Source organism: Doryrhamphus excisus, linkage group LG7, assembly GCF_037039965.1.
Source record: "Doryrhamphus excisus strain RoL-2023G ecotype Guam linkage group LG7, RoL_Dexc_Guam_v1.1, whole genome shotgun sequence".
NCBI classification, from domain to species: domain Eukaryota; kingdom Metazoa; phylum Chordata; class Actinopteri; order Syngnathiformes; family Syngnathidae; genus Doryrhamphus; species Doryrhamphus excisus.
Window position 1 is genome coordinate 22,036,751 of NC_136363.1, and position 18,069 is coordinate 22,054,819.

An 18,069-nucleotide genomic window follows, 5' to 3' on the forward strand; every position below is an offset into this window, starting at 1 on the left:
TTGAATTTACCCACTAAAGTCACTGAAATTCATTTTAGTGCAATTTGCGTCTGCGTTGGGTACAATTGTTTTATCAGGTGGAGGTTTGGGGACGGATGAACGGTGACTGATTATCACAATATTTAAGTTCGACACTGTAAACCACAGGTGGGGGCGTTTCGGTGTTCAAGTATCGAGGAACGACGTCCAGATCAAGTCTCAAGTCAAGACCAAAGTCCAAAAGTCGTACACTTGAAATTTTCTATTGAGTCTACGCAATTTATTGTGTTTGACAAACGCAATGATGGAAGACATGATGATGATCGCATTACTTTTCAAGTCATCAAACTAAACTAAACCCCTCCCACCCGCAGCAAGCCTTACTGGTGTGTTTCGGCTTTCCCAGTGGTGGTTTTTGAGGCCTCGCCAAGGCTGAAGGTCCTTTGACACGGTTGCCGTGCTGGTGGACATCCAGCAGCAGCTCCCTGACCGCACCACATGTCCACAACGGGGGAGTGGGGGTGCGGGGGCGACCCACAGCAGACACTCCGATCCAAGCACCAAGCCAGGCCTCGGCTCACAGCGGCTAAGGAATAGGGTTTCTTTAATTATCACTCAGGGTTATGACATTGAGTCACCCCACCGCCCTCCTCCCAGACACCGTCTAAGTGCTCCGCTCTGCTGAGGAGGCCAGTCCCCCCGCGGGGCACCATTCCACTGCTGGTAATTTCTGGTGCCCATTAGTGACCGCAAACAGAGCACCGGGCTCACACGAGCAATACAAGCGTGCAGCGCTGCCTGCCACGCTGTCAAAAGAAGCTTTTAATGCAATCTTATTGCATTATGCCCTCCTAGCAGGCCAAGTCAAAAGTCCCATTTGTGCTCTCTGCCCAAGATTAGCTCAAATATTTCTCCACGGTCGCCACCGTAAAGTGGCTACTTGCGAGAAACTGCAATGTACCCTCAACATTTGCTGTCTGTGGATGGGATGTTTGGTCATGCTTTTACAAGACGAACCTAGCTTTGTGGTTGGGAATTTGGACATAACACGACATATGTATGCCGTGCTAGCATAATTACTGGGAGGATGCTGACGAGCACCATCACATGTTAGTGGGCATTAACATACTTCCCAGCTCTTCAGTATTCATACACATTTCCGCCGGGAATTGCATGCGAATGCTGACAAGCTGAAGTCTCTTTTGGAATTGTTTCCGTTACCAAATGGGGTTCCTCTGCCGGGTCTCTCCAAGTCCAAAGCGGAGCAACTGGATCCAAATAGAGATGTAAATGCCATCAAGTGGTTCCAGCGACTTTACAGTATGTGTTTCGGTGAGACGGTGCAGCAGAGAGGCGTAGAGGGAGGGCGAATTTATCGATCAGGGGTGGCCGCATCCTCGCCACAGAGCCCCTCTGCCGCGATTAATCTTGCAGGCTGAGAGTCGGCCAATGACACATGACAGACCTCCCCCTCAAACTCCACCATTTCTCTTCATTACCGGCCATATTTTTGGAGAGCGCAGCGGAGAGTCATCATTTACCTTTATTGTGTTTATAAAGCCGCGGCACGGATGACCCTTCCTATATTGAATTGAGAACATCAAAAGATCACCGGGCATTGATTAGGAGGATATTAAAGTAATTCAAATGCTATATTTATATGTCAAACCGCAGCCCAGTGAAAAGACATTTCCCCTGCAGTGGCGTGGGCAGTCGGTACATATCCAGTCGTACAGTACACATCCACTCAGATTCTTAAAATGTAATAAAGCTAATGCTTTATTGCCTATTGAATATTTGAAGTCCATGACGATACATGGCGATAGCGGCCAAAACGCACGCAGGTAGTATCTACTTGAAATTCTGAGCTCGGCCCGCGCTAGATTTATTACAAGTCCCCAACACAAGTGTGCTACAGGAATAACTGCACCAAATATGTCACATCGGGAGCCGGAATGGTCAGCACATTCCCGCAGACACTTAATCACGGACTACTTTCCCATTTAACACATCAGCAGGCAGCTAAATATAATAGATCATTCCTGCCCATCAAAAATTCCTAAGTGGAATACGGCATAAGTTATATTTTTACTCGCCGTCTTCCCTAACCGGAGGAAATATAGTGCGGCGGTGATGGATGAAAAAGACTCACAATTATCAACAAATGGGCCGGGGAGGATTTTATGTAATGATTAAAGCTGCTGTTAATTCCACAGGAAGGTAATGAGTGGGGAGATTGACGGCCACTGTCTGGCACTCCATCACGCCTTTATCGTCACTTTCAACGTTTTCACGACTCTTTTCCTCCTTCATTTGCATTTCGCCTCATTAGAGGCGGCCATTCCTGAGCCCGCCGGCCGGCTCCATTTCCCGTGACTTAATGCGTTTTATTTGATCAGCCAAACCTCGGCGGTTAACTAGCTGCCTTTCTTATGACATCACTCCATCACAATGGACAACATCATCTCGTATATGTTTTTATGTTTCTACCCCAGCTGCTTCCATCTCAATATTTGCTGTCCTTCCGTCTGGGTTTATTTTTCACAAGGCGTGCAGCAGAGGCCCAGCGGTGGGCAACAGTTGGCGCTTAGAGGACCCAAAGTGCACGAGTGCGGCGCTCGGCCCCCGCCAGCCGAGGGAGCGGAGGTGTTTCGGAGGCCCTAATGGCATTTTGATGTTTAAGCACAGAGGGCGTGAGGCAGGGGAGGCGTGGAGGAGGAGGAGGAGGAGGTCGAGCGGGAGACTTGTGACAGATACACCTCGTGTTTTCTCATGTCACACTTGATTACATCAAGAAGGAGCGGGGAGAGGAGGATGAGGGAGGTGCAGAACAAACTTCCATGTTCTGAAAAATTGAGGCCGTTGTTCTCATTTTTTGTCGTGCGTCTCCTGCTGATAACCACAGCAGGATGTGGGAGCGTCCCTCACCAGTATTCAATGCCTATGAACCCATCGGCAATGTAAGTACATGGGTATTAGAATGTTTGGCATTGTGGCTTAGTGGTGAGTCTCACGGTCTGTAGCTTGGGGTTAGGATGGGTGTGGAGTTTGAATGTTCTCGCCTCGCAAGTGTAGGTTTTGTGTGGGCACTCCTTTCCACATCCCCAAAGCCTGCACCTTAGGTTAACCGGAGATCCAACAGTCTGGAGTTGTCTCTTGGCGACCAGTCCAGGGTGTACCCCGCTTCTTGCCAACCACCCAAGCGGTTGTTTCATGGAAGTTGAATTCATGCATTCCAGGGTTAGTGGAACAGTTTTTAATGACAGACCTGATATACCTTGGTTAGAGGTCATTGATGCATACTCTAACTGAAGCAGACTTTAACCAAATCAGTTTTTCCCCATAAGAAATAATGTTTAATTTAAAAATTAATTAAAATTCCAGTATAGATGGACTCACACGGTGTAGGTGAGCGCCATATTGTACGCTAACCAGAGAATGAATGCAAACCGAGCCAAATTGTGGCGTCAGTTTTAGATGTTAACCAAAAACGACCCATTGCTTTTATATACAAAATGTAGCAAATAGCCCCCCCCCCTCCCGAAAATAGTTTTCAAACTATTTTCTGTTTTCGCAAGGACGCTATTTCTCATCTGTTGTGAATACACGCACCATGTGACCTCCGTGGACAGGCAGCTTTAGATCACGCAGGCATATTACGATTTTTTAGGATGATATTTTTTTTTGGCAAAAATCCCATCGCCATCCTTTGCCGGGGAGTGGAAAGAATGAAACACAATGTCGGCCATGTCTGCAAGCTTAGAGATCATTGTTTATCTCCCCCAACACATGCAATCAGCACAAACGCTCGGCCAGGTCTGTCATTTGGTCCCTCCCGCCGAGGTGCTGAGAGAGGAGAGTCACTGTGGCGGAAAATCACCTGTTTAGGTGTGGAAACACACAGCCTCGCCGCTCCTTACTCCACAAATACGGCAATAAAGGCGGCTCTCTTTTCAGCCTGATTGAACACAATAGCGGCGGCTCGGAGAGGACTGTTATTGAAGGAAACACAATGATGATATCGCCAATACGTCTCAAAGCTCCCCGCGTTGTCGCTTTAATTGCTCGTTAACACATCACAGCATCCACAGCATCCACACACGCAAAACCATTTATTCCTGGCTGGGAAATTGGGTCTTTTCTCAACTTTTGAGAGATTTCCGAGAGGGCCGCTGTCGCGCAGATAAAAGACAATTTTGCGATGATGGGGGTAAAAAAAAAAAAAAAAAAAAGTGCATGACTTTCAGAAGCGGGGAGCCAATATCAATCACGGCCAATTTGAGGGCCACCAACATGAAATATGATTTCATAAGACAAATGCAGTGTCATTCTTAATGTGCTTAACCTTTACTGTCAATGAAAAAGTATTGATTCCCACCCCCATCATTTGATTTGAGAAAGTGTAATAATATATGGTGGTTGGCTTGTGATAACTGAATGATCTCACACCAGCCACGCTGGACTGAAAAGAAATGTTGCATTTTACACCAAATCTGCTTCACTTTGTTGCCACCAGGAAGCCGGCGGTCCTGTTTGCTTTATTCCTTACTCTTTATTCCGGGGAGTAATCGGGAAGTCTCCCATCTCCTTGCGCTCTTTCATCTACTTAGTCAACCTAATAAGACTTTGCTCTGCTGCACCGCAACCAAATCAGCGGTGCGTTTGCAGCCCCCTAATACCCGGTTAGCTTGATTTATGTGGCTCATCCCGCCGCTGCGGTGGACTCTCCATGGCGCGAGGAGCCCCAGCCAGACCCGACCAGTCCATTACAGACGTGAAGCTGCTCATTCTCGCCCCTCTAAAGTACGCCGGCAGACATAAAGTATGACACGGGAGGGATGCTGCTGAAATCGTCAAGCATGACGGCACGGTCTGCTTCCATTGTGAGGGCGGGATGCTGAAGGCATGAAGACCGGCGCCCGTGGGGAGCCCCCGGGGGCCGGAGGAAGCACTTAGAGTGGTAAAATGGTCGCTTATTTACAGCGTTCCTCGCTGGCCTTGAACCTCCCGCTGGGTTCCGTAGCACACACCTTTGGGAACCCCGCCAGGGACCTTCCAGCCACCATTACCAGACCCCCGTCCTTCTTGCCTCACCAACACGATTCATTGATGATGTTCTAAATCCAGGACCCAACATTAACATTAACATGAGATATGCTCCCCCCCAGCAGCTGAATCCTCTCGCCAGCCAGGCGGCGGTGGCAGCAGCCGCCGCCATGGGATCCATCGCTGGCTCGCAGGCGTTTGGCAACGCCCTGTCAAACCTGCAAGGAGCCTCCGGACAGTTGGTCACCAACGCTCAAGGACAGGTGAGCACCGGGGGTGGAATATCGTTGTTTGTTGTATCACATTCCCAGTAAAAATACCGTACTGGTGGCGAGGCCCAGGAACTGGTCAGCACTGCAGATGGACAAAAGGCGATTGTACCCTGAGTGTCATTCTACAGTATTCCTTTGCACTGTGTAGTAGCCACCCGGCCATATATTAGGATATATTTTTTGGGGGGGGTGTAAACAAAGGCCTTCCTCCTCTTTTCCGCATGCGCCCGTCGCAGCAAAACGCTGACCTTGTCATATTTAAAGGGTGGCTGCAGGATTGTTCCATCAGTAGCCAGAGGCTTGAATGATGATGCTTGTCATCGCAAGGCCCCATCTAATGAATCATCTTATTGCAGGTGCACACTGCACGTATTCAAGGAAAATGTATCAACACCGCGTGTGTGTATACCCTACACGGACCTCTTCATGCCGCCGCACACACGTTCATCCAGTTAACGCATGGACTGGCCTCAATATGTTGACTTTTGGTTGGATGGCGTACCTGTAAGGACAGGACATGAAACAAAAAGCTATTTGATGGACACAACGGCGAGTCTAAAGTCTTTAAAGTGTCCATGCTATCCCGGCGAGCGGGCACCACGGTCCGCACGCTTGATGCTAAATGTTGATAATGAGACAGTATGGACTTTGGTGGCTCTGGAGGTGCCTGCAGCTCTGGGCACGGATCAGCGTGGATGTGGACTTGATGCGATGCACTGTGCTTTTGTAGTCTTTGCCGCTGACACTCCCTGACATAATCAGGTCACCGAGACGGTCAAAGCCCTGGGCTACAGCCTTTGCTCCCCAGCTCATTATTCCGTGGCATTATTCAGACGGAGGCTCTGCCCTATCGCAGCACAGCCACCCCCTCCCCAAAAAAAGATCATACAGTCTAATGTAAACTTCAAACCGGGCCGGAGCACCAACAAATGCATGGACGTTTTACGCAGAAAAGCTAAAAAAAACAAAGGCTAGTGTTTACCAGAGAGTGGCCATTTATGTTCTCAGTAGGCGAAGACGCCATCCAACGCTCAGCAGGCTGCAAACACAACAAACGAAAGCAAAACAGCCAAACGCAGATCTCCACCAATGCCAAATAAATCCTAATGATGAGCATGTATAACCACATCTTCTCAGCCTTTATGTCTTCTATCCAATAAATGTGGAGCCATGTGCTTTTTCTCACATGCGCTGTTACAGTATGCAGGATTTAAATCCTTCTCGCTTACCAACATGGATGTGCTGAAGTTACATTTCCATGCCATTTTGGAGGAATAAAGCTAATCTTAGTAAGCTAAACTTACTTAGCAACATGCTGGAGTTCTGCTATTCATGCATTAACATTCTTACTTAAATATGGCTCTTCAAGCTGCGGCACGGGTGCCATTTGTGGCCTGTGGCTGTTTTAATTGCCATTGTATAAATAATGCAAATGATAGTACTAGTACTTTTTTCTTTATTCTTGCAATTCACTGTAAGTGCTCAGATGTTACGTAACGGTAGTTGCTGACACACGGCTAAGGATAATAATGAATCGTCCAAGCGGAACCGCGATATTCCTAAATACTCCCGCATTCCCCACCAGGCCTGCCGAGCGTCTTCCTCGCATCCTTTCCCGCCATGAAAGCTTCACCTGCGAGCAGACGCATGGCATGACGGGACAAGCTAAGCTGTCACCCGCCTGCTCTTTTATTATGCTTATGGAACAACCACTTAGTGCGATGATGATGAATAATTGAGCGGAACAAGTTCCCCCCGCCACGGCGGCATGCAAAGCGGGGGGATCCGCTGGGGGCTCCGCAGAGCGGCGCAATGAAATATGCTAAGTGGCAGGAGATCATGGGAGGGCGTTTGTAAAGCGAGCTCGCAGAGAGAGAGAGAGATAAATTATCTCTCCCCTAATGCGAAGCAGCGTAAGCAAATGAGGCGTGGCGGGATGAATTACAGATTGCCGGCCCACCTTTCGCTGGCTGATCCCTCCCGATTATGTCAGGGGAGGAGGGGGCCTCTGGGGAGAAGCTACAAGTCATTTTCTGCTGCTTTGGGACGGGATGTTCATTTAAAGGCTGACTTTTACGTTGCAGCAGGGCATCATATCATTAGATGATCTTTGGCGGTCTTTTTTGCAGTACATCTTTTGAAAAAACAGCAGTATTACTTTACTCTTTGGTGAATATACTACGACAGTGTAGCCGTGACATTAAGTAAGACCCTCCCCGCCTGTGACTACTTCCACATCCACCTCCAGGCGTGACACGAGTGCAAAGACAGAAAGCACCGTCACAAAGACACAAAGACAATCGCGCTCAGCTCAGAGTCCGCCCTCCGAATAAGAGAATTTGCAATGGCGGTGACCGCACGCCGAGCCGCTCCCGTGTAATGAGGCGTGCTGGAGTGGAGCATGTCAGAGACCAGCGCTCAAAGCCGGAGAGCCGCTCCCCAGATGACATTAACCTTCATCACGGTGAAGAGGCGCCAAGTCCCCCTCCTGTCCGCCACTCTTGGCCACACTCTGCCGGCTCTGAGAGCTAAAACGCCGTGACACTCTGCCGCCCCTCCTGATCTGCCCTTCCTGATTACACCCCCCAAGCCCCCAACCCCCTCCCCCGGGACCTGCTGAGTTGGATTGGAACCACCAGGTCCAGCCTGATCCTCCCCTCCGCCTTCTTATTGGTTCTCGTCCGGCTCTTCCTGCTCAGGCCTCTCAGCAGAGACACACAAAGACACTTAGACGCTCATCGTCACGCATGCACACGCTCCTGCCTGCTGATGGATAACACGGTCACTGGTGTGCACCAACACACACACACACACACACACACACACTCAGTGCTGACCTTTGTTGTGAGCTCCCAGCACTCCTCACTTGCTTTTGCACCATCACTGGACGCTTGGTCATGTTCCTCTCTCACCGTCACGCATGCGGACGGCGGACAGACCTTCTCAAAGATTTCTCATGCCGAAAAATGGCTGCTAATTCTTCCCAAAAATCTCCTTCATTCATTTTAGCAATACGGGAAAATACAAACCATCAGTAACTTTGGTTTACTTCCATAAACATCGCCATGTGCATGGGAGTTTTCCCCGTCTCTCCCCTCCAAACAGGCAGGGTTTCAGCACCTTGGCGTGTTTGGTCTGCATGAACATCTGTCTGTCCGTTCACATACGTCTAACATTCACACACAATGTAAACGTCAGTCCATTTACTGTACGTCTGTCTGTCCATTCACGTAAACTTCACGTGCCGTCTTTGTCTTTCTTCCTCTCCAAACGAAACCAAGCGTCTTGTCTCCTTTCTTTCGCCCCCAAGATAATCGGAACAATCCCACTGATGCCAAACTCTGCAGGGCCCTCCAGCCAATCAGGGGGCGGTAACCCGGCCCTGCAGGTGCCGCCGATTACCCCGCAGCTCCTGACCAACGCTCAAGGCCAGATCATCGCCACGGTGATCGGCAATCAGATCCTGCCTGTCATCAACACCCAGGGAATCACGCTGTCGCCAATCAAGCCCGGACAGCAGGTAACAAACACGCCAGACAAGACAATGACACACGTGAAGCGTGGCGGGGGGGGGGGCAACACGGACCGTAATGTCGCTTCCTGCTTCCTCCCTGCTTCCTCCCGCCGTTTAGAGCACATTTCCTAGCTTCCAGTCGCAAAGGAACTTCAGTGAGTGATGCATTGTACGTTTGAAAAGCCCCAAACTTTCCTCTCCACAACGTAAACGTTATTGACTCAGCGGTCTAAAGTGCGGCGCGGACGAGCTCTCAGCAGACGGACACTTAATTGCGGCGGGCCGCCACGCTCTCGCATGAATTACTGCATCGCTACGTAACCTTTATGGTGCGCCGTGCACTTCAAAGACCCGGGTGTACACATTGTTCGGCGGGGGAATCATTTACGCTTGTCAAGAGTGTGCAGTGTGGAATATTTCCAGTGAAGCCAGATAATTCTCCCAGCCTGTCAGCAGTCCTGACAGCGTGCGCAACGCTGTTGACACACCCGCATTCCAAACAAACAAACACATGCCACAGAGAGAATAATTAATAGCTAAAGCCGGCCGGGCTTATGTGGCAGAAACGGCTTTTAAAAAGTGAAGTGTTGATCTTGTAAGAGCGATTCCAAGGTGCATAAAACATAAAAAACACATTGTTATTTTGCCATCAGAGGATCATGAATTATGTTTGATATGAGGACTGCTGGAGCCGCCGCTTTTCTTTTTAGTTCACATTCAGGCTGCCACGCGTGTGCAAAACTTAATTGTCGCCGCCCCGGTTTTGTGTTTCGGAGGAGAAACCGTCCGAGCTGTGAAGCTGACGTGCATTCCTCGTTAGATTCAGCTGTTAATTACGTAATTACGTGCCGTGGGGGCCCGCTGGTTAGCACGCTGGTTAGCACGCTGGTTAGCACGCTGGTTAGCACGCTGGTTAGCACGCCAGCCTCACAGTAAGGAACATGGCTGCTTGGAGTCTGCATGCCCCGCCCCCCCCCTACTTGAATGGGTTTTCTACGCCTTAGCAGCACATGCTAAAAACTTACATGGTATATATTTCAAGAAAGGTGAAAAATATTATTATTATTGGCTATTTTCTTCTTACATTTCTGCTTTTTTATCTCAAATTTTCCAAATATTTCAACGTTCTTCCTACATAATCTTTGAGAATATTCTTTTCGGAATGTTATGTCTTTATTCCCATAACATAGTCATTTTTTCTCTGACCGAACTTCACTAAAATTGTCACTTTATTTTGTTTTTGTTTCTATTGTTACTTTTAAAAGATAATGTATTTTTTGTAGATTTTCCAACTGTGACTTTTTTGTACATGTTTTTCTTGTATTTCTAGTATAGTAATATTATAACCTCTTTGCCAATCTAATTTGACAGAAAATACAATTTTATGATGTTTGCTTCTCATATTATTACTGCTTTAAAAAATGTCTTTAATATTTTGATGTTATGCTACTAAAAAAATTTTTTTTTTTCCTGAATATTACATTGTCATTTTCAAAAATTTTGACATTTTTTGCCTGGGATAGGCTCCAGCCTACGCTATAATGAGGACAAGTGCTCTTATACAACGAATGATCAGCGATGACGTGGTTGCTTTAAATGACGCCATGGGTATTCTGCTTGTGTGTTTCTAGCTGCCTCAGGCCCAGCAGGGTCCGAGCGGGCCGACCCCCTCCCAGCCCGGCTTGCTCCACATGCCCCACAGACACAGCCCCCTCCAGCAGCCCTCCTCCTCCTCGTCCACCTCCTCTTCTTCCTCGGCGCTCAGCGTGGGGCAGCTGGTCAGCAGTAAGTGTCCGGCGTTGGATGCTTTCATTGCTGCGACTTTATTTGTACCGATCATTTGGTCACTTCCTGTTTTTTTAAATGCGGTCATAATAAGGGGGGCAAAGAAATAAAATACAATTTTTACAAAAACAAAAAAAAAGAATAAAATGTCCAAAATGTAATATAAATAATGAATTAATTGTGAGTGCACGGGGGTCTTTTATTTCCTTATAAATCACGGCAGCACGCTGCCTGTCGACATGCGGCCATTACCTTTTCACAAAGTCTGTGTTATTCCAGTGAATTGCATTCATCAAAGTCGACTCAAAGCAAACTCATTTTGAGGACGGCTACAACGCCGCGGGATTGCATTAAAGAGCCTAAGCAAGTCGCCATTGATCAACTTGTGGTGGACTTGTTGCGTTTCTCATTCCCGCACAAAAAATGCACTGAAAAATCCTCGCAAGCATAAATCTCGCTGCATTTGAAGTCACATTAATGAAAGGTTTCAAAGGTAAAGTTTTAGGATAAGAAAGGATGCGTTTGTGGAGAAGTCCGTCATTAGCAAACGCTAAGTAAACAGTCTCCGCAGGGAGCCAGACGCTCATCAATGTGCCTGCTCATCCCCCCCTCCCCCCGTCCCGTGTGTTTATTTCTTTATCCTGCAAGCATTCACACTTTTGCTTGTGGAGGACGCGGCCTCACACGCGTCACTCAGGGGGAGATGGCAGCCTCATAGATTTTTGGCTTAAATACGCTTGGAGGATTCCTTTAATAATTCATCCATAATGACCAAGATTAATAATTCACCGGCGCAAACTTTGCTTTGGTAAGCAGGATGCCAGGGCACCTGACGCTGACGCGCGGCGGCAAATCGCTTTTGATTAACCGGCCAATTCTTCAGAAAGGACTGTGTGAAGTTTGTGTTGTTTGAAGACGCGCCGGCATGCAAACATTCAGCACTTCTGTGAGGAGTTTGTTTGCTTGAACGCAGCTTTGTGTCCGAGCGCCAGCCTGCAAATATACTGTTTACATGCCTGAATGTAAAACGCCTCTTTATTCATCAGCTGAAGATGTAGCGACATGCTCCGTGTCATCATCTTTTTATGCGGCAGATGAAGGATTTGCACTCCACGCGTCTGTATTCATGCGTTTATTTCACATTCGCTGCGGAGGGCCAACGCCGTTTAACCCGCCCTGACCCGATCGCTTTTCTTTAAAGCGCTGAATGCGCTCTCAGAATGCGGAAAATGAGACTGTGTGTCATGTTCCGCTGAGACTGCGTGTAGCGTCACCCCACCATGCGGAGACACGGTGGCAGGAAGGTGGAAGGAAGGCTTTTATTCAGCTCGTACAGAGACAAACGCCCCACTAAACGGGCCAAAGTAGCAAAACAACACAGCGGGCAAGGAGGCACAGCAAGGGCTGACAGGAAGTCACCACGGGAGGAAATTCGACCGATGGGGGGAATAATATCGGGGAACGAGAGCAGCTAACGAAGATGACACACGAAACAGGAGTTTCAATGCAAAAGCCTGTGAAGCGTAACTTTTACTGACACCTAGTGGCCAATTGGTAGTACTACAATCACAATTACAGCGCTTCTTCTGCCAGGAATAAGTATAATTTGCTTTAATATACTTTTTTAGTAATAATAGGCCGTATTCGTTCCCTCAATCAAGAGTCAAAGCTGTGCAAACAAATAACGCGACGAGACAGGAAGTCCAACCTGAGCCGTGTGCCCGTCCCCACAGACCCGCAGACCGCCCCCAGCGAGGTGGACGGCGTCAACCTGGAGGAGATCCGCGAGTTCGCCAAAGCCTTCAAGATCCGCCGCCTGTCGCTGGGCCTGACGCAGACCCAGGTGGGCCAGGCCCTGAGCGCCGCAGAGGGCCCCGCTTACAGCCAGTCCGCCATCTGCAGGTAAGGAGGAAAACCAAGTCATGGAGTCTGTCCTACTTTCTGGGAGACATTAGTCAGATATTAGAGTCCATAATTGTAGCTGTCGTCTCCTCTCCTGCCTCTAATCCTCTGACATGACAGCCGCGCCTCGCTTATGCAAAATACATAGACGGCGTGTATTACAGCGTGCACTTAGGAGCATTGAATAATTACTAAGGCCGCTCTTCAACACGGGAGAGCGCCGCGCCGATCCCGTCGTCCGCTAATAAGATTGTCATGTCGGAGCGTTTAAGTCCTAAATGCCGCCTCGCATATTCATGAGAAGATCGGCGTACGCCGAGCGCGGAAGTCGTCCGCGGCGACCGTAGCATGCCAACCACTGCGTTTCACCATTTGTTTTCCTGACTTCCTTTTGGTCCAAATTCACTTCCTGGGCTGTTTATGCGACGCGACGCCTCGGGGAGGCTTTTAAAAATTTCATCGCATCAACATCAAACGTCCGATAAAATGTGAAACGGTACAGGGGCCCCTCGCGGCTTCTTATGAGCCCCGCCCTTGACCACCTAATGTCCAAAAGTCCTCACATGAAATATTTACACAGTCGGCCATAATTCAAATATTTATAACATACATTAAAAGCCATTAGCTTCAAAAATAAACACTCTGTGGGCTGCTGTTCCTTCCGTGTGTGTGTGTGTGTGTGTGTGTAAGACACGGAACATGACATGCTGATGCTTTAAGTAGCGGTCCGGCCTGGGCGTGCTCTCATTTGGTTAACATCAACGTTACGTTTGAAGAGGCCCGACAGACGCCGCCATCTTGTCTCCTCTCATCGCTCACTAACTTTGACTGGAGCTTTATTAGTCGGCGTCACGTGACATGTGAGACCGTCGCAGGGGCGGAGACGTGATGCCAAAGAACGGCTTGATGGGTCGTAGCGTGTCCACGCCGTGGGAGTGTGCCAGCTAGTGGCTGGGAGTGGTACAGCCATGAAATCATTTCATGCTCATATGAGGTTTCGGTAGGAAGGTTCAGGTTCAGACTTTAGTATTTAAGGAAAATGTAAAAAGTAGGACAAATTAGCAACAAACTTCAACTTGACCTTCAAAATTAGTGGAGGTCGCGATTCATCAAATTGTATCTGCAGCACCAACAGTCCTGCTTTCATGATTTAAGTTGCATTCATGTGAAATTCATGTGTGAAAAGTACCAAGGACAGCTCCAGAAAAAAAATAAATGAGGCTTTGCTACACATCTTAAAATCCATGACACTACCAACTATCTGCCAGTCAGCTGTATGTAAAAAGTGGATGAAATGCACAGTACACACACACACTCTCTTTGGGATTCAAACTACACACACACGGGCTTCCTAAAAGCCCTTCAACTATCTAACACACTTCCTGTACTACTGATGGTATATGGGACCTAAGCGGCGTAACAATACATGCATGACAGTGAAAAGTATTGTTTGACAGGCGTGTGTGTACGTGTACGTGTGTGTGTGTGTGTGTGTGTGTGCGTGTGCGTGTGTGAGACAGAGAGAGCTAAACATAGACACATGTCTGAGGAGGCACTTTGAAGCAGAGTGGTGCGTTCAGGGTCACTTGTTCCTCCTCGCGCCGATGCACCCGTTGAAGGGGAGTGCTCTACACTCGTTTGCCTTCTTGTTGATCCCCCCCCCCCATCCCCCCCTCAAAAAAAAGCCTCTCTGGTCTCCGGTGACTCTTCATATTTACTAATGTACTCTCCGATGCAGCGCTGCCAGTATAAATAATACCTCCTGCTGCGTGCCTCCGCATCTCGCCATTAAAAAAGTTTTGTGTGTGTGTTTGTGTGTGTTTGTGTGTGTGTTTGTGTGTGTGTTTATTCCGCCAAGAGGCTCCAGAGTGTCCACTGCCTCGCCATCCCACCTGTTGGTCCACTCCTTCTCTGGTGGACTTAAAAGCATCGCACAACACGACACCGGACACGACAACAAACGTCCACAAATCATCCCGGATGCTTTTATTGCGATAGAACTGCAAGACAATCATAGCAAATGATTGGCAATTTACAGAATGCAAGTGTAAAAAGAAGTTAACCGTTGATTCGGAAGCCGTGGCGTCATTGGTCGGTGACGTTTCGGCTCCTTTTTTCCTTGGCGGTTGAAGCAAAGACGCTTCATAGCGATGTTTCCGTGACAGGTTTTTTTCCAATGCGATCAGAATGTTTGGAATGCTGTTTGAGTACGCTAAGACTAAGAAAACATTCGGGCCGGCCACACGAATGGGCTCTAATATTTGGAATGCCCTCAGAATGCAGTCGGAATGTTTGGACTATCCAGGAACGTTCATTCCGACGGCATTCTGGCTCATTCCACCTCATTCCACCTGCAGTGCGATGAGGGCGTTAGCGGGAGGAGGCAGGCAGCTTGTGCCGTGTTGTGGCGAGGACACCTAAGTAAGATTGTTCTTTCTCAACTCTCCCCATGCAGACACACCATCCTGAGAAGCCACTTTTTCCTACCACAGGAAGCCCAAGAGAACACGATAGCTAGCAGTCTGACAGGCAAACTGAACCCTGGCCTTTTATATCCTGCCAGGTTTGAGAAGTTGGACATCACCCCTAAAAGCGCCCAGAAGATTAAGCCGGTTCTGGAGCGCTGGATGGCCGAGGCTGAGGCCCGCCACCGGTCCGGCATGCAGAACCTGACTGAGTTTATCGGCAGCGAGCCCTCCAAAAAGCGCAAGCGGCGGACCTCTTTCACCCCGCAGGCGCTGGAGATCCTCAACGCCCACTTTGAGAAGAACACGCACCCGTCGGGACAGGAAATGACGGAGATAGCCGAGAAGCTCAACTATGACAGGGAGGTGGTGCGCGTGTGGTTCTGCAACAAGAGGCAGGCCCTCAAGAACACCATCAAGCGCTTGAAACAGCCCGATATGGGCGTGGTGGGGGCGCCGCCCGTGGACCCGCTCGGCGACCCCCTCGACGACCTGCCCAAATGAACCCAAAACCAAAACCAAAACAGCAAGACGACCAAGATGGCGGACGGACTCATGAAAGCTTTGTGTTGTCTTTGTGATTTCCACACTTCTTCTGTACATGAAACCAAAAAAAGACAAGAATAGAGATTACAATGTGATGTAAATGACCAATTGTTGTTGGGGGGGGGTACGGGAGGGGGGGATTTAGTAAAGAGCAAACCAAATGAAAACACTATTTACCAAAGTATGTTGCATCGGAGTACCAAGAATACTTTTCTAATGTAAATGTGCTCGACATTTCTACATTTCTACCCGCAGATGGAAGCTTTACGTCTTTCTTTTTTTCCCTCCTGCATTCTTTTGATGTAAATATTCCAAAAAAAAATATTCCACAAATGAAGCTCACTTTTGGACACAGAAAAAGACGATAATAATAATAATAATAATAATAATAATTGTGTGACTTTGTACAACTTTTACAGGTCTTTCTAAAAGATTCATGACTCCATGATGATGATGATGATGATGATGATGGTGAGCCGCTGTGTCATTCTGTTGCCAAAGCCCGATAGCCAAAGAACATCATCTCAAGGACTGACTTTCAAAGACTTTTTCTCCTCTTTTTCTAAACTCCACCTCTCACTTTTAACAAACCAAAAAAAAAACACCCCCCACCCCCGCCCCCCCACTAATAAACATCATGCCAAGCAGCTGCAGCAGCCTTGTAAATCTTTTAGCGTCACGGCAATATGTAACAAAAGGAAAGCATGTAAGGCCCCAAATATTCCATAACTCCACACGACAAAACCCTTTAATTGTGGAGCTCCTTTCACTTTCCTTTCACTCCTTTCATTTCCACGTCTGCATCCTCCTCTCGTGTGCTGCTCATGATTATTGTTTATGATTACGGCTCCCGATATGCCATCTATTCACATTCCCTTCCACTAAAGGTACACAAAAGTAATGGGACACGCCTCTGAATCAATCCAGCCCCGACGTTAGCTCGCCTCCATGCTTGTCGACGCCGCCTCACCGCCCAGCCTGAGACGTCCCAACCGTTCATTGAACTTCAAGGCTGCTCGTGCCTTTTGAGCCTATCCTCACGCACGCCAGCGTTGGAACCTTGAGGTCTTACCTCATCCGTAAAGGGCCAAGATGATGCATTGTGACAGTTTGGGATCACCTGTTCCTGGTCAGGCTCGACATCCGCAGTCCCTAAAGATATTTTGGCCAATTCCACGCTGACTGCAAATATTTGGAATATCCCCATTTGGACTCCCACCAAAGGAAGGTCACTTCCTGTATGTGTCCCAGTACTTTTGTCTTAAAGAGGCTGTTTTGGGTTACTCACCTATCACATGAGCGTCATATAGCAACGAAAGAAATGTGAAATTCATTGAGTAAAGTCCAAACAAGTCACAATTTGGGGGGGATTTAGTTATTATTTATTTATTTATTAATTTATGTATTTATTTGTTTATGTTTTGCCTAGACTCAGTGTGTCAGTGCTGGACCAAAGCTCTCTTCTCTCTCTCTTGTTATGCACATTGTACAGAGAAATAGCTTCATGATGTTGACAATCTTTCAAATCTGAGGAGGAAAAAAAAGATGACAGCAGGTTTACCTCACGTTTGTTTTTGGCCTTTTATTTTTCCAAATCCAACCTTCTGCTCACTTTTCATGAAGCTTGGAAATTGAAATGATTATCTCCGCTAAATAGAAAATGACATTTTGGGGTTTCTTTGTTCACAGTCGACCAACTCGAAACCAAAGCTTTTTTTTAAATAATGTAATTATGAATCTATGGAGCAGTATTGGTCAGTTTTGAGCAGCACTTTGTTTATTTCTTTTTAAAAAGAAAAGCTTCAAGTCCGTCTCACTGATTTGTACCATAAAATTAGGAATAAACAATTTGTTTGACATGAAATGTTCTGTTTATTGAGCTTTTTGCATCATTTTCTGTGAAGAAGCTCGTGTTATTGTATGTCGTTTCTATGGCCGAGCAGATTAAAATGAAATGACTCACTTGAATGGCCTACATTGAATGAAAAAGGCTCCTGTCAAGAAGTCCCACAGCTGCTCACCAGACGTGTCTGCATGGCGGCCATATTGGGAAGGTACTGCTGGATGGATGTGATGTTTATGTCCCTTAAAGTTAGGAGAGAAACGGATTGGAAGACGTCTTGCCTGTTCTTCTGCGCCGCGTACAGGTCAGCAGAAAATGTGTTCCAGTTACCAGGCAGCATAAATACTCTTCAAGGAAATCATCTTTTCATCTTTTTGTCGGCTGCGCACAAAGAGTGTTTAGTAAAAGCAGAATGAAAGTGACCCGGCTGTGACCTCATATGCACAAATACAAACACAGCACCTATAGGAAAACACTCAGCCATGTTCTTAATTGAACAGAAATATGTATTTAGATTTATTTTGGAGGGGGTCAGTACACGAGGTTGGCCTCCCCTCAAAGCTGAAGGCCAGGAGAAGACAAAGAAGACAGAGGTTTATAAATATAAAAATAAAGACGTGGAAGAGCGCCTTTTGAAAGCAACCTCAACAAAGTTTGACACGGCTCTCCTGTCCTTTGAAGAAAAACAGACGGCTGAAGAGAAAGTAGTAAATAAAT

At 47.6% G+C, this 18,069-nt stretch overlaps 1 protein-coding gene across 6 annotated transcripts in view; it reads left to right on the forward strand.

Moving 5' to 3' along the window:
- The window catches only part of pou6f2 (POU class 6 homeobox 2), a 51,211-nt gene extending 33,782 nt beyond the window's left edge, over positions 1–17,429 (forward strand). For 3 of the 6 annotated variants that reach the window (XM_078792452.1, XM_058059821.2, XM_058059822.2), the window contains 5 exons: positions 5,148–5,288; positions 8,608–8,817; positions 10,443–10,596; positions 12,330–12,498; positions 14,954–17,429. In XM_078792452.1, the coding sequence (XP_078648578.1) occupies positions 5,148–5,288; positions 8,608–8,817; positions 10,443–10,596; positions 12,330–12,498; positions 14,954–15,467 (1,188 nt within the window). In that variant the 3' untranslated portion in view covers positions 15,468–17,429. The remainder of the gene's footprint in view (positions 1–5,147; positions 5,289–8,607; positions 8,818–10,442; positions 10,597–12,329; positions 12,499–14,953) is intronic. The other 3 variants (XM_078792455.1, XM_078792454.1, XM_078792456.1) reach the window with 3 other exon arrangements.
- Positions 17,430–18,069: the final 640 nt, after the last annotated feature.